The 20692-nt window shown below is 31.4% G+C and overlaps 2 protein-coding genes and 1 long non-coding RNA gene across 4 annotated transcripts in view; 2 read left to right on the top strand and 1 right to left on the bottom strand.

Moving 5' to 3' along the window:
* Positions 1849-2711, bottom strand: LOC104793646. Of its 2 annotated transcripts, none has more exons than XR_769388.2 (2): positions 2341-2711; positions 1849-2205 (listed from the first exon to the last, which is right to left on the bottom strand). It is a non-coding gene; the product is annotated as an uncharacterized LOC104793646 (long non-coding RNA). The 2 variants fall into 2 exon arrangements; XR_002032533.1 differs by having other exon boundaries at positions 1849-2055.
* On the top strand, positions 11451-13005 carry LOC104793645 (homeobox-leucine zipper protein ATHB-7-like). The gene is made up of 2 exons (XM_010520043.2): positions 11451-11931; positions 12288-13005. Exons 1-2 carry the CDS (start codon positions 11569-11571, stop codon positions 12702-12704), a joined length of 780 nt encoding a protein of 259 aa, XP_010518345.1. The 5' UTR covers positions 11451-11568; the 3' UTR covers positions 12705-13005.
* LOC104699481 (cytochrome P450 78A6-like) overlaps positions 19730-20692 on the top strand; it is a 9113-nt gene continuing 8150 nt past the window's right edge. Inside the window, exon 1 of the mRNA XM_019226884.1 lies at positions 19730-20528. Coding sequence (XP_019082429.1) covers positions 19824-20528 — 705 coding nt within the window. The 5' untranslated portion in view covers positions 19730-19823. The remainder of the gene's footprint in view (positions 20529-20692) is intronic.

The raw sequence follows: 20692 nt of genomic DNA, 5'->3' as shown, positions 1-20692 counted from the left end.
GATTGTTAATGAATTCAAATTTTATGTTATTGGTTTAAGATTTTATATTATTTCCTTCATAACAAAAGTCATGAAAAATCTTTCATCAAATAGAAAGATTTTACAAGATTAGAAAAAACAAATCATCAAGATTTAAAAAAACTTCCTAAATAATCTTGTAGAATCCTTCATTTTAACTTTCAATTTTCTATGATTCTAACAATCAGCGAAAACATACTGTCATTAAAATTCTTTCTAAATCCTAAATCAATACTTCCCACTTAATCTTTTTTCAAGATAGATATTGGCATTTGGCACCTTCGTGGAGCCTTTTATTTCTTGTTGACAAATCTATAATTAAGGCAGTAACTAATGAAAACGACTAAATTTTTGAGCACATAAAAACACACAATTTGGGGAAAGAAAGAATATTCTATCCTAATATTTTATATGCTCAATGGTACCACAGCTATGAATTCGTACAGATAGAGTAAACGTATCTTTAAAAAAGTAAATGGTTATCAATTTCTTGACGAGTTGAATAAAAAACGAGGCCGTCCAAGTTGGTGGTATAGTGACATGATGGTAGCGAATACTTATTATGTTATGTATATTGAAAAGAAAAATACATAAATCATTAAAAGATATAGAAAAAGAGGCCGGCACATGTCACTCTATCAGTATCTAGAACCAGAAGATAAAATTAAATAAAAATAAATATCTTAGATCCTTTTTCTAAATTATGATAGGAGAAAAGAAGAAAATGAGAGTTGATCATTTTTATGTATATATAGAGATAAGATAAAGCAGAGCACACTAACTACAGTCACTTTGTGTCAAAATGGAGACAACGATATTCAAGAAATGTCAACTTTGTGGGACGGGTGTGGGTCTCTCGACCTTGGATTATACTTATTTTATCGTTACTTTATAATTTTTTCCCCGATTTATGTGCATGCAGAGCAGGCTGCGGAAAAATATAATTTCCTCTATGAGTTTTACATATACATTTTATTTTTCAATTCATGATTTAATTTTATATAAAAAAAATTGTTTCTTAATCATACATGTTCATGATATTTGTCACCTAATTTTTTTTTCTTTTGGTAAACTATTCCATGCATGAGAGACACTACGAATGGGTCGTCAAGTGGGTCTCTTTCAATGTATTAAACTTTCATCAAAATAATTAGGAAAAAAAAAACAATAATGGGCCACGGTTAATTAATTGTTGTTACTTGTTAGATAAGTCAATGTGATGGCCTGTCTAGGGCCTCTATTAATTAATCGCTGTTAGATAAGTCAATATGATGGCCTGTCGAGGCCCAATAAAATACACATGGTCTATATACTTTATTATTTTTATATTATGTCAATAGAAAATATCGAAAGATGAAGGAAGAAGATACGGGAACAAATTATAGCAAGGACTGAGGAGACAAATTAGATTATGCAATATTACACACACATTACATGTTTTACACTTTAAAACAGTCGGAAGTTCAACATTTAAACAAATACATCTTAAATTAAACATTTAAACATCCTACCAAAAAAAAAAAAAAAAACATTTAAACAAGAGGATATGTGGAAGTTATTTGACTATCTCTCCGTTGTACATGGTAGGCTTCGTCTGATTTACAAATATGTGGAAGTTGGTTAACCGTATATTAATCAAGAGGATAAGATTTGAAGAACAGCTCTATCGTCTGAAAAGTTTTTCATCACACAAGTGATTTTTTCTAATAAAGATGCATAGTTAAAGGAACTCTCCAGTACTCTACGAGCATGTCATATAACATACGATAGAAATCATGTATTAGCAATTAAGTGATAACGATATATCATAGTACTATATAGCTCCGTATATACTAAGTAAAATCCGAGACTGATTCATATAAATAAAATACATTTTACAGTGAGAGCAACTTAGAAGGAGAAAGAGGATAAAATTCAAGCTCTTAATCTTCCCATGCAAAAGCAACTGCAGAATATTTCCTTACATATATGGCGTAAAAACTCTCTTTTCCATCACCATTCATGACCATGAAGATCCAACCTCATAACTTAAATTTCCTGACAAAAAAAGAAAAGAAACAATCATAGCAAAATCATAGCAGGGTATATGGAAAAATGTAAAACAAATGTAGAAAAAGGTTGTAATGATGAAACTTTTCAGATTCCAAGAGAAGAAAGAAAGTCATATTCTTTCATCATTACACCAATCTGCAAAAACCGGAAAACTTTTTTTTTTCAACAGTCCCCAAAGACCCATTTAAAAAAAAAAAAAAAACTATTTATTCATGCAAACAACATATAACGCATGTAAGTAAATCCGAGAAAGGAAGGTAAAAAAAAAACCTTTAACAGTCACTGGGATCTGAAACCCTAAAATTGAGAAACATGAAGAACAACAATTGGAGGGAATGAAGCCTGGTCCGACGACGCTAAAACCCTAAATCAGATCTGAAAATCTGGAGGTTCAAATATTAGATCGAAAAAGACCCAAAACATGAATAGAGCGAGCTAGAGTCCTCGAGCCAGACAACATCCCCCTCAAAAGAGAAAGCCCCTTCTTTGAATCGTGATTAGAGAAGAATCTCAATCTATAGCTAGGGTTTGTGATTATCTTTTATATATCTCTCACTCTCTCTGTTTGTCTCCCACGAGACCCGGCTAAGATCAAGGGAGAGGCAGAGAGAGAGATCGAGAGGAAGAGATAAGTGAGTGGTGATGATGGGAGCGAATGAGAGAAAATGAGGTATTTATAAAGAAAGTGAGTAGTGGAGAGCCCAAACAAAGCTATACAAGACAAGAAACATAGGTGTTTCTGGTCCCACTCTCTCTCTCTCTCTAACATATGTGTGGCTTTTCAAGTTTCAAGATCTTGCAGTAAAAAAACGAATTTACTTTTTGAGACACGTCATTGGATTTCCATTTATTATTACTTGTTAAAGCAAAAATAAAATCTAAGTTCCCATCCCTTCTACCAATTCTATATTGAGCCTATTTCCAACGGTTTTATGTACTTATGTAATATTATAGTTACAAAATTAAATGGTTGAATTGAAGTTTATATTTCGATGATTTATTTCACTATATTCGGGGTCGATTCAACGGTAACAAATAAGTTATGTTTATGTTCAATATGAATATAGATCTTACTTATATGTTAATTTTTCTAGATCATATTACTTTTTTTTGTTTTAAATGATTCAGAACCAAAATACACTTTATGCATGTTTAGATATCAGTCTAAGTTCGTTATTGTAGTTTAAAACAGTGTCGGCGTAACAAACACTACATAAATATATGCCTAAATTCGTTATTACAGTTTTAAATCATGTTGGCGGAACTAACCCTACATAACGACAATATGTACTGAATCTATATCTCCGATTAATGCGGAATCACAAGTGAATAAAAAGTCGATTATGATCAATCATTGATTTAAATTAAGAATTTAATTTGTTTTTAAAAGATGTTAGATGAATATTAATTTTTCACTAAAAATATTAAATCTTTTTAGATATTATGGAATACAAATGTTTAACTAAATATAAGCTTTCTATTATATTTTTTCTTACTTCAACCATCATATTAATTACAGTATCCGAATTCTATTTAATATCTCTTGCAAATTTTTAAAAGTCAACACTATCTCTAATTGATCTTCCACAATTATATTATACGACTAGCTGTTACCCACACAAATTGTTCTTTGAGTTCTCTGGGGTCCTTTAATGAAAAGGAACTTGAGGAATCGAGCGCGCCGTGAAAGAGAAATGGACAAGTAGGAAAAGTGCAAAGACTACTACTCACAAAATTGTGAATTATTATATTTACTACTCCGGAAATAAAACGTAAGTCTGAGAAGGAAGAGGAGTGAGTGACAATAAAAGTTAGTCAGAGGAGTGGTTGAGTTATTGATCTGCCCAATATTAGCATTCTTCATTTATTGTCTCTCACCTTTTTTCTGCCCAATATTAGTATTCTTTTTTTTTTTCCTTCATCGCCTTTATTAAAATCGGCCGTTTCATTTCAAACTATCTAGTAGTATATTAAAAACGCCTCATGCAGGAATTTGGAGTATAATATAAAGGATCCTCTGTTCACTTTTAAAAAGTTATAGGAGTAAGACGTTTCGTAACTTTTAAATTTTGTCCAAAAAAAACTGTGACAAAAAAATGTAACGGAGATGAAGTTAGCAAGATATATAACGGCAAACGTTTTGGTCAAGGAGGAAAAAAAAGAAAAGCAATTATATTATGTGTAATCAATCTAGTACTACTCTTATTTTTCGAGATTTTGTGAGAGATTTTTAATCTGTCTGTGCATGTGCATTGTTTTCACGCAAACGTGTCACTTTAATGAAACTGGCAGTTATAATTGTTCTCTCTTACGCAATAATTAAGCTCATATCTTCTTTTTTTCTGTAATCAGAAAATAATATACGTGCATGTAACTGAAATTTGTACTCTGAAAACGGGGAAGAAAAAGGAGTCCACTTTTCAATGACTCGCTTTTAAGATAAAGTTAGGGAAAGTGCTGCAACATTTTCGTTTAGGTTTGCTAGTGTCCAAGAAATCGAAAATGAATTTTCCACGTAGATATAAGAAATAAGTAATAGAAACTGTGGATGAGAATGACAAATGGAGAAGACGATTCTGGCTCCAGATTTCAACGTTTTTTTTTTACTGTCTTCGAGAGTTGTGTTTTGTGTTGTGTCCGAGTGAGAGAGAGAGACGACGTAAATGTCAAATCCCTACATATCCGAACCCACGTTGTCCATTCTTACATATTCCTTTAAGAAACAGAAAATGCCTTCAAATCTAATTAATATACGTGTTTATTTGTATTTTCAAGTTTGATCGGTAATATTAATTCATAATTTTATTCTGTTGTTACGTCCCTTGTTTGTATCCTCAAAGGACCAAATGTTTATTTCTCCACATAATTATAAAAGATACTACTCCTAGACTGAAGACTGGTCAACCAAGAGAAAAGAAAACACCTTTTCTAGTCCACTCTATTCATTATACTCGTGAGTTTGAATTAATGAAAACCTCTTAAAGTTTGTAATTTTTCAGAATTTTCTACTGTTAAAACGGGAATTAATAGTCCAATGTAATAAATCAATTTGAATTTTCATTTAATGGCTTAGTAGTTAGTACATGTTGATTTTGGAACACAAATCCTTTTCTTTTATTTACGAATGCATATATAAAAACTGTATAAGATCTACATAGATTCAATTTGCATACTCTTAAATCTTAATCATATAATCTGTCAGAAAAAAGTAAATGTATTTATGTCAATTCTTTAACCATATTTGTTGACCAAGCACGCACTAGACGAACTTTTATTTAAATTGTATTGAAAAAACGACTGTTTCTTTTTTTCTTTTGGGCAAAAAAAAACGACCGTTTCTTTTCTTATGTATGTAAATGTATTAAGCACTAAACACCAAACTTAATTGTTCAAAAAGAAGATAATAAAGCAATTAGAATTTTTGCCCGAGGGTACACTAGCATTGAAATGAGTGAAAGAGAGAGGAGGACAAGAGCATTTAATGCCCTCTTTGTTCGTATTCTCTGTCTTCGGTGTAGGATAGATATATCCATGGGGTAGGCCATGTAGTCCAATTGAATTTCCTTCCATTTTGTTAACCTGACAAGGGATAATGGGCCTGAAACATCTATTATGGGCCTTTAGAATAAGAAGATTCAATGCTTTGTTTTATCCTTTTGTGTTCTTCTCGCTCATTTTTTTTTTTGTGGGTCAAGTTTAAAAGATGAAAATATCCTTATCTATGTACATTGAAATGTGTTATGTGTTATCTTTTAAACTTGACCCACAAAAAAAATGAGCGAGGAACATTGAAATGTACACATATATGTACATTGAAATGTGTTATGTGTTAAGGTGTCGAAGTAAAAACATTGAGAGTTTTATAAGATGGGAGAAATATTATAAATTTTAAAATCAAAACTGGTTTTGGTGGTTAAAATAGATCGAAACCTAAAGCAAAATGAACAGAGTAACATGACTACGGTCTTTGGTCCGACAAGGTCAGGCACTGAAAAACATCTCACACCTAATATTTGGTTTTTCTCTTGATTTGTTATTATCAGTTTATATGACTAATACAATTAGCAATATCTATAGCTAATTATAATCGATCTTTTAGATAATTATTATGACAACATAAGCAATGGAGTATATCTTTCCTGTACAATGAACGTACTTGTACTTCAACACACTGTAGACATTTTTACACGTAGAAAGGGAATCGAAAGAAACTATAAGAAAATTATAATACGGATAAAGTTCATGTCCCAATCACTCGTTATCTTTATCAATTTTTTTCGCTTCTTTCATTTTGTTTTCTTCCTAATTTTGTTTCTCTTTTTGTTCTTCGACTCCTCAAAATTTCTTCCCTTGCTATAAACTCTCTGGTTCATAATCTTTCACATAATATGAAAAAGTTATGTTGATCGATGTCTCTAACGTGCTTATTTTAAGATTAAAGAAACGTGAACATCGGAGTTTGTTTCGGTGTATTAAGTAAAATATCTTGATCTAAAGATGGGTTTGTTTTTGTAATTAATTACTCGGTAAGAAAAGTCGAGCCGCTTTATTTTCCAACATCGCTTTAACGAGTAGTAGTAGTTAAAGAAGTAGGGTAAGATTGTTGGCCACTTGAGTCGTATGTGACAATGAATTTAGGATTATTATATCCTTTTTGATAATAACATTATTAAAACGAATGATGGATTTGACCAAAAGTAATTAGATATTTCATTTTCATGTATTAATTCTATAAAGTTATTATCAGGAAAGATAAGCTTTTCTTAAGACTGTGCGAAATGTCTGTTTCTCATTGGCACCTCGTTGGCATCATATATCCTCCGAAGTCCAAACCATCATATATATATATATATATATATATATTTAGCTTACATTTTCATTCGATCTACTATATTTATATAAAAAAAAAAACAAATTTTAGGAGAAGTGGAAAATTTGTAATTAGAAGCAACAACGTAACATACGGTCAAATATAACTTTAAGAAAAACAGAATTACAAACGATAAACTTATGTTAACTAGGTTTTACTTTCCCTTACCAACCAAAGTACTATATGTTCGATTCTCATGGACTACAGACAAATACCAGATTAATGTATCATGTCTTGATTATAGATTCCCCCAAATAAAATATTTGTTTAGAGACGTTTAAAATACTATATTCTTACTGTAGTAACGGTAATAATCTATATGAAGAATCACAAATTACGGATTTTTTTATTTTATTTTGAAAGTTAAATGGATATTATTAGATCGTAAATATATCAAAAAGCTTAATATATCACACGCGGCAAGTCGAGGAGCTTGCAAATACAAACAAGCCAAGGCACCGTTTAATTAGTAGTATAAAATTAAGACAACAGAACGAAACTTAAAAAAATCAAAAATGAAGAATTTGTCTTCTCTTACGGCTCTTATCAGAAAATGGCGATATTTAAGTTAACCACGACACGTGTGTACTACTGCTAGGCAGAAATATTCAGGCACTACCACAGATCAACTGCCAAGTCATCTCTTTGATGTCCCAAAGCATTGATCTCTCATCTCTGATTACAACCACTTGGCTAGTTTTCCATGGCTGTTTTCGATATTTTTGATTGTCACTTCTGATTTTATTTATACGAGTTCAAATACGACTTTAGAATTAAACTCTTAATATAGGAAAAAAATGTTCAGCTATAGTAAGTATAGCTAGTATATGTTCACACATCCCAATTTAAAAAATGTATTATCAACTACATTAAGTAAATGTATTACATGGTCATATATACCATCTATATAATGATATGTGCTCAACATCACGATCATTTTATTCTGGTATGCTCTTTGTCAGAATCCGATGTTGACTATTTTTGACTGGCTTTGACCGTTATTGACCAACAAATTTTAAATTTTCAAAATTTTATTATAGTATTGGAAACAAAAAAATAAAATTGTTTTATAGAATAATTTCTGGCTTTTATTAATTAACAAAATATCTATATTCATTATAAAGATATATTTTACATTTGTTAATGCAATCAATCTTATAATAGTTTTTTTTCAATTGTAAAACTTAACTTTAAATAAACTAAAAATCATTAATAAATTTTTCAGATATTAAAACTTTTATTTTACCACATATCCTACTATATTAATTGAGAAGTACAAATTTGAAACTAACCTTATAATTTGTGTTGTGTATGTTGTGATTTGAATTTTTAAAAATAAAGATATATTACTCAATTTATGAAGAAAACAATGTGTGTTTTAATGTTCCACATCGGTGGATTAGTAAAACTAAATTTATGTGGTTGATAAAATTAATAAATTTTATTTTCTCACAATTACAATATTATAATTATTTTAAAATATTTCACAAAATAATGGTACAAATACAGCAAACAAACAATATAAAACTGTGTAATATACATCAAACAAATTAAAATGTTATAATATTATAAAGTGATTAGTATTCAGAAAGATATATGTTGATTTACCAAAGAATTGCAATGTTAAGTAAATACTGTCCATATTTTATTTATTATAACATAAATTTTCTGGTTTTAGTTTAAGTTTCAATATCTTAAAAACTGTTAATGATTTATTTTCAATTTTATTTAAGTTTTGAACTTTTTTTTTAAAAACTAACTATTATAAGATTAATGCATTAAACATATATAATATATCTTTATATTGGATATAGATATGTTTTTTTTAACCATAAATGATTCAACAAAACAATTTTAATACTTTTGTTTCTAATACTAAAAAAAAAAAGTTTTGCTGGTCAACACCAGACATATCTAGTCAACGTCGGATTCTGACAAACAATGTACTAAAATAAAAATGATCGTGATGTTGAGCAAATGCCATCATATAGTTAGTACATGTGGTCATGAAATACATTTATTTTGTGTAGTTAGCTATACATTTTTAAAGTTAGTACGTGTGGTCATGTATTAAGCTTTTTAAAGTTGGTAGTGTAGTCATGTATTAAGCTATACTTGGTGTAGCTCACTATCTTTTTTCTTACTTTTAATTTTAGTTGATAATTATTTTTTGTTAATTTGTATTTTTTTTCTAAAGATCAGATTTAACTATAAATTAAAAGACTAGGGTTTGAAAATGTCGTATCTAGATGGCCCAATTTTATCTTTTTTTGCTTGTATTAATTAGTCAAAAGAAATTTCCGACAAGCAAGGTGAACGTTAACCTTAAACTAATCAGAAAAGCAAGAATTAAAGTTGTTGTTCACATTAATACTAATATTGTTAAATTGTTATCGCTATCATGAAGAAAATAAAATCTAGATGATCTGGTTCAACTCTGCTGACAAGAAAAAAAATGAGGTTTTTTTAGGTTTAGGGTGACCATAGCTTCTTTCTAATTTTCTGAAATAGTTAAAAACGGAAAATATAGTTTATGATAAAAAGTAAAAAATAAAAATATTGTAAGGAATGAAAAAAAATAGACGAATATACCTTCTTAATTCTCTAAAGTACCATAACTGTTTTAGATATTTTTTAAAAAACCACAATTAACTTCGAGAGAAAGTTTTTCAAAAGCAATTGTATGAAGTCTTTCCAATATATATAAGCCATTCTATTTGTTGCTACTTTCTAAATGATGTTCGTAGAAAAAGGAACAGAAAAAGGAAAATATTACAATTTCTGAAGAATCATTATGTCTCTGATTTATCATAAGTTTAAATAAGAATTTAGAAACAAATAATACACGTGTACATATAATTGTCAAATTGTAAATGGGGAAGTAAATATATTTTTAAAAAGGTAAGAGAATGTCAACAAATGATCACAGATGAGTTGGCAAAAAGTAATAAGATCACATGCATGGAAGATTTACGTGTGGTGAAGGTAACATGTAGTAATCTTTTTTTCTTTTCAGCATAACATGTACTAATCTTATCTACAAAAAAATACGCGAGATAAAAACAATAATCTTGCAAGCAACAAAAACTAAACGAGGAGTTAAAAATTAAACCATCCCTTATCCCGATTTTACACATAATAGTTGAAAGATTTGCTACGTGGATATTGAAGACTTACTACAATAGAAGTATTGGTGAATTAGAATTCTCCTTTTATTACATACTTTGATATTAGTTCAGGCTTCGATTCTAAATCTCCGATTAGAAAAAAATGCGTAAGCAAATTGCTGGAAGGATATTATCCCATAGTCCACCAAACAATAGTACTTAATCACAATATTTTGTTTATAGTTTATGTGATGTAATCAATATTTGTTTTAGAATGCAAATACAACAAAAAGTCAGTCACATTCACATCTAATAAAATTCATACGTATAACTAACACCCGTCCCACATCCTGAATTGTGAACGTTAGATCTGTCGCACAATATTGTGATTAATCATAAGAAAATATAAGGCATAATCTGTTGCATATAATATTTTTATATTCGGCAGAGATGCACTGAAAAAAAACAAGAATATACTAATAATCTCATATTTTTGTGTGCATCCGCCAATGTAGTTGTGCACGTTGATCATTTAAGCCCCCAAGAGAAAAGGGAAAAAAAATCATTCAACCCACAATTTGATGATAAACGCGTTTAACACATTTTGACATCAAACACAGTGCATCCGCGTTCAAACTCCATATATAACAAATTTCCTATAGGATTAGGAATCACTTTAATTGTTTAAAAATGATCAGTTCAGAAATGATAATTTATTTTATCATTTTTATTTATGATCCATTAATTATTGCGATGACAGCATTTGATATGCACCCACATCATCAAACACATCAGTAACAGTTGTTCCATTTCCATGTTCACATCGACCAGAATGCGGTACATATTTAAAGATAAGATCATATGTGTGTGTAAATTATATATATATATATATAGTACGTAGAATATGATCACAATTCACAATCATAATTGTCCAAACTCCAAAATACCCAGAATTCTTTTTTTTTTCAGAAAAGAGTTTCAGATGAGGACGATTGCATATTAAAGAGATTTTATACTTACTATTTTTCACTTTGAATATTTTAATAAAATTTTAAAACTATTGATATCATATTACTGACAATTTGTTTTTTTATAGAAAGAAAGCTTTATAAAAAGATCATACTAACTACATTAAAAAGTAGTAAAAGAAAAAAAAAGGTGGAAATTATTAATCAGTAGTTAGATGATTAGTTTCGCGTTGAAATGAAACTCGACTTAACAAGTGATAGCGACGACTCTAGAAACAGCCAAAATCCGCCCTATTGCTACCTGTCGACACACAAATCGTTTAGCTCAAAATTGAATGAAAATTTTACAATAAAGCAACCCAAAGTTTTTATCTTATTATATGCTAAGGACCCCCTCGAACCAAAATAAAATAAATAACAAATTAAATATTTATACAACTAGTAACAACATAACAACAATCTCAGCCTCATCACACATATAAAGGAGATAGCCAACATCAGAATACAAAGAGATTCCAAACAAAAAAAGATCTCTGAGTAAAATTCCGATGAGATGACGGAAGGAGGAGAATATTCTCCGGCGATGATATCATCAGATCCATTCATGTCCATGAAGAAGATGAAGAAGAGCAACGTACACAACAAGAACAACCAGAGAAGGTTTAGCGACGAGCAGATCAAGTCACTGGAGATGATGTTTGAGTCTGAGACAAGACTTGAGCCAAGGAAGAAGGTTCAATTAGCTAGAGAGCTAGGGTTGCAGCCGAGGCAAGTGGCTATATGGTTTCAGAACAAGAGGGCTCGTTGGAAATCGAAGCAGCTCGAGACAGAGTACAACATTCTCAGACAAAACTACGACAACTTGGCTTCTCAGTTTGAGTCTCTCAAGAAAGAAAAGCAAGCATTAGTCTCCGAGGTATGTTCTCTATACTCTGTTTGTATATATAGACATGGTTAATTAAGGAGAGTGATCAGATGATTGATGAATAAATTCTATGTTTTTTTTTGGTTAAGCATGATAATTAAGAATCTAGAATGCTTTAGTAGTTGTAAACTGCAGTTAATATGGTGAAATATTACAAACAAGAAGTGATCATGTAATAAATGATGGGCGTTAATGGTTGTATACTGCAATTAATGACTAAAAAGCTGTCTGATCTGTTGGTTAAATACTAGTTTAATTAAGGAATGATCAGGTGATTATAAAATGCTCTGTTTTCATGGTTTATTGAAGCAAGGTATTGAGTTGTTGTTATACCTGCCTTTATGCAGTTGCAGAGGCTAAACGAGGAGATGCTACACCAAACAAAGGAACAAGAAAGGCAGTGTTGTGGTGATCAAGCTGTGGTGGCTCTAAGCAGCACAGATCATGAATCAGAAAACGAAGAGAACCACCCAAGGTGTGAACCGGAGGAGGTTAGACCGGAGATGGAGATGTATGATGAGAAAGGTCATCATGGGGTTTTGTGTGAACATCATGATCATGATGATGAAGATGGTTATAACAGCAACATCAAGAGAGAGGAGTATTTTGGTGGGTTTGAGGAAGAACCAGATCACTTAATGAACATTGTTGAACCAGCTGATAGTTGCTTGACATCGTCTGATGACTGGAGAGGTTTCAAATCAGACACTAGTCTCTTGCACCAATCCAGCAGCAATTACCCTTGGTGGGATTTTTGGTCCTAAAACTTTAGCTCTTCAGATATAAGATGATGAAACATATTCAAATCGAAATTTATCGGGATGCATAGCATGAACCGAAGCCACGGATATAGAGGTGTTCAGTCCAGCAAACCGACAGCGGGGATTTTGCTGAATTTCATGGTTTTGTCTCTGTATAAATTGTGTTAGAAAGTCGTATATTCTCAGTTAGTCTTTGTAATTTTGTTTGTAGTAGTAAAGTACTCATTATGGTTTGTAGCTGAGTAGTAAGTTTAAGACTTAATAGATTTGGATGAATAAAAAATCAAAGGCAGGTTAATCATAATATATATATATATATAAAAGTTATGCGTCAATATGTTAAGATCAGGACAAGAACTAAGTTGGTACTTGGGTTTAGTGACAAAAACAGAGCAAACAGAGCAAAGATTTAGGGCAAAATCATGAAATTCAGATGAAATAGAAGTAAAGGAAGCAGAAATCGAAGATAATAATGGTAAAATCAGAGCAAATTGCGCATGAAATTGCATCTTTCTCTAACTCATAACTCAATATGTGTTTCTCATTGAGAGACGAAGTTCACGTATTTATAAACTAGTGATATGTATTTGTTTGGGACTCAAGTTTTCGTAGCTAACGGTTATAAGTTAATGACTCTGTTGTTTCCTTTTTTCACTTAGGTTATGAAAGTTCACAGCTGTTAGTCGGTTCGGGTAAAAAATTATTGTGACGCGCTATCAAAATGTAAATCATCCTCTTGCCGTCTTGCGCCGTTGTGTCGAGCAATTTAAGTACGACGCCGTCTCTTAGTTACAGCTGATATGGGCTTTTATATTAAGCACTTGTAATATATGGGCTTTTATATTAAACACTTGTAATATATGGGCTTTTATATTAAACACTTGTAATATATGGGCTTTTCTAAACCAGATCTAACCTTACATACAGCTCCTAAATTCGTAGTTGCAATAAAACATGTATTACCGATTTCCATGCGTATACTAGCTAATACATCGATAAATTTGTATTTTTTTTTTTCATATTAAAAGTTACAAAGGAAGAAAAAAAAAACTAATAGAAAAACATTGAAATGATAAAATGAAACTGGTCTTTATAGCTAATGCACTGATGAATCAACAATATTTTTGAATTAAGATTCGATCGCACAGTCTAAGCTAGATGGAGATTTGATTCTGATAATTAAAGTGTCACATAGACTCAANTTTTTTTTTTTTTTTTTTTTTTTTTTTTTTTTTTTTTTTTTTTTTTTTTTTGTTGTTGTTGTTGTTTTAATGTTAACATAGAGAGACTCAACTTGCATGCAAATGAATCTCAATTCACACCACACGTCGTTAATCGTATGAGTTTTTCTGCAAACCAGACCAAGATACTCAAAAATATTATATAGCTAACATTATTTATTGGTTGTGTGGCAGAGGAACACTAAAGTGTAACAAAGTGAAGAAAGCTATTAATTAGATTCTCTTTCAAATAGTTTACTTCGAAATATTGTATATTATTCGGGTCTCCATGAAAATAACATGTTGCGCCATATCTTGAATACTCTTTTTCTTTTCTTTTCTTTCTTGAAAGATCTTACTTTAATTTGGTAGATTTCCGAATATCGAGCATGGACAAATGAAAAAGTCAACATCTCAAATTGTCTCAAGAGGTTTCCCATATATATTTATTTTATAAAGAAAAAAGGGAGGAAAACAAGAGTCAACCCCTTTGAAGAAGTTAGACCCCATGCATGCATTCTGAAATTAGTGTTAAGATTTGGACCAGCGATCGTTGTAAGTTGTAACTTGCATTTTTATTCGAGATCGTTACTCCAAAATATATGATATGTTGAAGACTTGAATTAATCGGTTATTCTCGATATTGTGATTATTATTTTTAATTACCCTATCAGTAAGATTATTAATAACTCAAAGTGTATCATAATAGTATCGAGTAATCGACCAAAGTTTTAATGTGATCCATATCTATCCGATCCGGACAGTATAGTGTAGACTTTCATAATGTTCTTTCGGAAAAAGTATATATAGTAAGATTTTAAAAAGAGGAATTTTCAATTATTACAAGAGCTTTTGACACATCGTACGTCAACAAGATGCGACATGGATTGGAGCTGTTCTGATATTCTGATTAAGATCATGGCAGCGAATCTATTCATTCAAATTGCTAAGCAAAAGTTGGTTAGGCAATCTATAAGATAAAATAAAAATATTGCCATCACAGAAAAGCCACCGTAGATTTTTCTTTTATTTTAATAAACTTGCTTATATTACATACTTCCTCATATATATTTTTTTTTAAACTATCTAATGTGATTAAAGTCCAGAGACAACAGATTGTTTTAAAACATGGGAGAATTAGGATTAAGGGGATAACAATCAAAAATCAAAATTGAATTATTTTCATATATAATATCAATGCTATTGTTGTTTGCGTATATAATTAACACAAATACACAATGGTTGGGATGCCAGGTTGGTGACTTTTGTGTTGTGTCGCGATTATTTTTTTGGTAGTTCAATGCGTATTGTTTCATTGGCCGAATAAATTCCATGGATTAACAATTGATAAACATATATCTCATGGTTTGCTATTTAAGTTTTAGACGACTTTTCTAAGTCTCCAAAAATATCTTGCATAGAGAATTTTAATTTCATATACATATAAACCATATCTCTCTTGGTTATTCGACATCTGAGGCAAATTATGTATATAACCATATCTCTCTTAGTTATTCGATATATCTCATGAGATTCTAAGAATAATGTTGCGAGTCCATTTGCATTCATCTGTATAAAGTACAAAGATGCTGTGATGCTGTGTGTACCTAGCTAGCTAAGCTACGGCAGTCCACTAAGGTACCATAGGTCCATAGGTTCTATCAATGTATAATTAAATTAAATAGCAGATGTAAATAAATATGCATGACAACTTTAGTACTGTGATAAAAAATACTTTTCAAATTTCGACAAGCTTAACTACAGTATGTACTGTTGGCTATATAAAGTAGTTTTGCCTACAAAATACTTTTGAGTATAGGTTATATTGCATGGTACAATTAAATTCGAAATAATTATTGTCATGTATGGTCAATTTTGAAATTAACACACTAACGACATTTTAGTTTGCCCCGTTTATAAGGGCAAGGATCACACATTAGGCTACGTTCATATAGAGACACCCCCTTCCAAGAAATCGACGTACCGAATTAAATGTATCATCAAGTTTATAGAGACACTTTTGGTTTCATATGACAATTAGCTAATACTTTCTTTAATTACATGTATCATCAAGTTTATATTGTGATGACCAAATTGTTAATAAATAGCTCTAAGCTGGGGGGGGGGGGGATGTTGCAATCACTATCAAACTATTTATCGACCCAAGTCTCGTCTTTGGATTGATCCTCACTTATTAAAGACCAGAACAAAACAAAAGAAAACAAAACATATACATAAATAAGCATGACAGAAGAAGATGCATGCGCACACTTATGTACAAACATGCATAGTTTTGTAAAGTTTTTTGTTGTTTCTTTAAAATTATGCGAGTTTAGCTTTTAAGATAAAAAAAGACTAAAGTTATATTGATAATATACCTAATGCTAAGTTGAAGTTCTATCAACGGCCAGGCACTTCTCAATGTGAGACGTGATAAATCTCAGACCGTTGATGTAAGCCATCGACAAGAACTTGATAACCGATAGTTAGGGACCATATAGATTTTGTGTTTAAGCACAGATCACGTGGATGGTCTGATTAGCCTTAAATAACCATAATGCCCTTGCCTTTGAATATGTCTATGTTTAGGCGGTGGGTATTATAGTCATTTGCTCGGTAAGTATTCTGCATGCGCCAAGTGTGCATATGTCAATTATACAACAGTCTGAAAATTTGACACGATTAAACGCTTTGTCCGATCCTCACATGTGTGGGCGTAACGGAAAGCGAAGGATTCTGATCGGTCAAATTTGGAAACGAAATCGACGATGTAAATCTGATGGTACCGTCACTTGGGGTACACAAGACATATATAGCCAACAACAAAGATCCAAAGCAATACATTTGTGTCTGAGGAACATGTTTTAAATTTTTGGGCCCGAACGGTCAATCTATAGCTGAAATCCTCACCTAAAGGTCAAAATTCAAATAGTATAAGTTTTGTATCTTTTTGCGAAAAAATATTATATAAGTTAAGTATCTAATTAAACCTTTTTAAAACAGAAAAAAGCATCTGATTAAAATTCATATATGTATGTGTATATATACATATGTGATATACTGAGATGTATGTTTAATTCGTTGTAGTATTTCTTTTGTTTACAAGTCCGCGATCCTATATATATACTATAAAGAAATACCAGGAATCTTCTACATCGAAAATATTTCATAAGGGGATCTTTCTATTGAAACATAAACTGCTCACAATAATCATGTGGCTTTCAGAATATATAAATAGATGAAAGTAATATGTATATACTATGTGATAAGATGACCTTAAAACTAATGATGTATAGTGATCAATGACTAACTTTGTAATAGAATTGTCAAATGTATGGTGGTTAATATTTTATACATATAATTATAAATAGTAACTGTTTTTAGCTAAACAAACAGCTAGAAGTTGAAGAAATTGTATTTATAGCTGTCATAGCGTCATGTAACAACACATAAAGGGAGGTTAACAAATTAATGTATAAATTTAATTTGTCTCGTGGATAAGTAGCAAGCACAACCGTATACGCTATTATCTGTTTACAATATGGAGTTTAAAATCTTTTTAACTTTTTCAAACCACGGTTGATTATGCATCATTTGTCCATTTGCCATATATATAATGGCATGTTGGGTTATTATATTAGAGAAAACCAAATTAAAAACTAGTGAAAACGCACATGTAAACAAGGCATTGGAGAACTCATTAATCGCTCCCACGTCCGTGATAAAAAACATATCAGAATTAGAAAGTGTCAAGCGGTTACAAGTTATAACTCCTGAATCCTGACTGATTAATCAAGAACTAGTCAAATATTAAAATACTGAATAATCAAATCCATCGATTATAATATACTACTGCGCACGCATTCATATTTTTATTTATTTATTGGATACACTTAAGATCAAATTGTAGATTCTTCAATAGTTTGGTATAAACCTAAGTCTTTACGATAACCTAGACTGTAAATAGATTTTCCGATTCGATATTATTTTAAAATGATACTTATATATATCAGTAAAATCATTTTCTTATATAGCTCTTAGGGGTGTATTCAACTTGACATTTTAAGTGATTTGTGTAAAAGTTACAAATATTATATTATTCAATCATGAATTTTAAAAAGTCTCATGAAATCCACTGTTATTCAACTGATGATTTATAAATCTACTTTGAAATCCACTGTTATTCAAAACAGTTTGTGAATTTGGATTTTAATAAGTTTTAGAGATTCTGGAAAATTTAGGAGGATTTGTTTTGTTAAAAATACAGAAATACAAATCTTATGGTTTTAGATGAGATTTGAAATTTTTTTACGATAAATCATATCAACTCCTCTAAAATCTATTAAAATTACAAATTATCAAATCCTCCAAAACCATTGTTTCGATACACCCTAGAACAGTAGAGTTTAGTACGTTAATGAATTATGTTTTAACTTTAGGCTTTCTTTTTTTTTTTTACCGTAGGAGATGGAACACGTGCCCAACAGTATGACGTCTTAACTAAGAAGGAGAATATCCCGCGGGATTGGAGAGCTTAACGCGCACGCGCCCACGTATGACGGCGCCAAACCGTTATAATCTTAAGTATTTGCTTGATAGTAACGTAACGTACCGTTATAAATTTTGTAATCAATTAGTTAGTTTTGAACTTTTTAGAATTAATTACAATATAAATTTGGGAATTAAAAGAAGAAAACTATGAACCTTACCAAAAAAAAAAGAACCCATGGTAAGGTGTTAAAAAAGAAGAAGATAAAACCCATTGTAAAAAAAGATAAACAGATAGATGAGTGATTAGTTATAGATAAGTGAGGTCAATTGGATCACCAAATAATAGATAAAATTCATTTTACTAATACATGATTTATGTTTGATTCAACGGTTACGATGATAATTAGTAGTGTTTACAATAAGTTAATCGATGTAACCATCACAGTACACCTATTTTAATACAACAATATCTATTAGTATAAAAATTCATATTTTCTTTTATTTGCGACTTAAGCCACCTGTTGCAACTCCATTTGTTATAAGTGAAACTTATTTTTATTAAAGGCTATTTAATAGTATGCACTATTACATATTACAATTATTCGTTACATTCTGGAATCCTTTTGAAACGATTACATTCAAAGTGGTTTTGCTTTTTTTTTTTTTTTTAACACCTTTAGTTTGATGTTTATATTTTTGTCAAATAGAACGGTGAACAAGACTCTTCTGCAATCATCTTTTTCTTGTGGCTGAACGGTCTTGCTTTAATTTTCCTTTATATATAAAAAAAAAACACTAGAATCAAATCTACAAGCACTATCGATTTTTCAATTATAAGATATCAATCCAAAAATATTCAAAATCAACGTCGATTGATCTCATGTAATCGAGCTTGGCAACTATAATTTATCTAGGGAAGTTACATACACGTATTTTATGTACCCTTTTTACCAATATTGAGGTGTCTAATATCTGCAACTTGCGTTATTAAAGTGAGCTGACTTCGCCTTGCTATACTCTCCATATACTGATATACATGTGAAACATCAGATCTTATATAAAATTGTGCTTACTTCTCGGAAAACATAACTACTAGAATATTAGCTAAAACGAAAATAGAATGAAATGAAAAATTATATATATGTCGAACAATGAACACATTCTTTAAACAAAGAGAGAGTGACAATAACAAATTACACAAATATCAATTATTTAAGAAATATACTTTAAAATTATATACTAAATGGACATATATACATTAATAAAAAAATTGTAGCCAGAGAAGTCCTCTGAATGCCTATATAAATACCAGAGCTATCTGTTAATCTTTAAGCCCCACAGGCAAACGACACTCTCCTTTAGTTTTCTCCTCTCTATCTCTCTCTCTTCACTTACTTTGCTTTAATCGGCCATGGCTACGAAACTCGAAAGCTCCTTGATCTTTGCCCTTTTGTCCAAATGCAGCGTACTAAGCCAAACTAACCTCGCTTTCTCTCTCCTCGCCGTCACAATCATCTGGCTCGCCATATCTCTCTTCTTCTGGACCTATCCCGGAGGACCCGCTTGGGGGAAATACCTCTTCCGCCGGTTAGCATCCGGTTCATACAAAACCGGTAACGTTATCCCCGGTCCAAGAGGCTTCCCTCTTGTTGGAAGCATGTCACTCATGTCAAGCACTCTAGCTCACCGTCGAATCGCTGATGTTGCTGAGAAATTCGGAGCCAAGCGGCTCATGGCTTTCAGCTTAGGTGAGACTCGTGTGATCGTCACGTGCAATCCCGACGTCGCCAAAGAGATTCTCAACAGCCCTGTTTTTGCTGACCGGCCGGTTAAAGAATCGGCTTACTCTCTGATGTTTAACAGAGCGATTGGTTTTGCACCGCACGGTGTTTACTGGCGAACGCTTCGACGTATCGCTTCGAACCATCTCTTTAGTCCTAAACAAATCAGACGAGCGGAGACTCAACGGCGCGTGATCTCGAGCCAGATGGTTGAGTTTCTTGAAAAACAGAGTAGTAAGAACGGACTCTGTTCTGTTCGTGAGTTGCTTAAAACGGCGTCGCTTAACAACATGATGTGCTCTGTTTTCGGACAAGAGTACGAGCTTGAGCAAGACCATGTTGAGTTACGTGAATTGGTCGAAGAAGGTTATGATCTACTCGGAACATTGAACTGGACCGATCACCTTCCTTGGTTATCCGAGTTTGATCCTCAGAGTATCCGGTCTAGATGTTCCACACTCGTACCGATGGTAAACCGGTTTGTATCCCGGATCATATC

The sequence above is a fragment of the Camelina sativa genome, chromosome 6 (genome assembly GCF_000633955.1).
Source record: "Camelina sativa cultivar DH55 chromosome 6, Cs, whole genome shotgun sequence".
In the NCBI taxonomy this organism is placed as follows: Eukaryota; Viridiplantae; Streptophyta; class Magnoliopsida; order Brassicales; family Brassicaceae; genus Camelina; species Camelina sativa.
The sequence above is the reverse complement of the archived record's forward strand: the minus strand, read 5'-3'. Positions and strand labels throughout refer to the sequence as shown.

What these genes read in the sequence shown, in the direction of transcription:
- LOC104793645 (XM_010520043.2), top strand. Translation starts at nt 11,569, where the DNA reads ATGACGGAAGGAGGAGAATATTCTCCGGCGATGATATCATCAGATCCA. An exon ending in AGCAAGCATTAGTCTCCGAG is followed by an intron (nt 11,932 to 12,287) that starts GTATGTTCTCTA and finishes GCCTTTATGCAG; the next exon opens with TTGCAGAGGCTAAACGAGGA.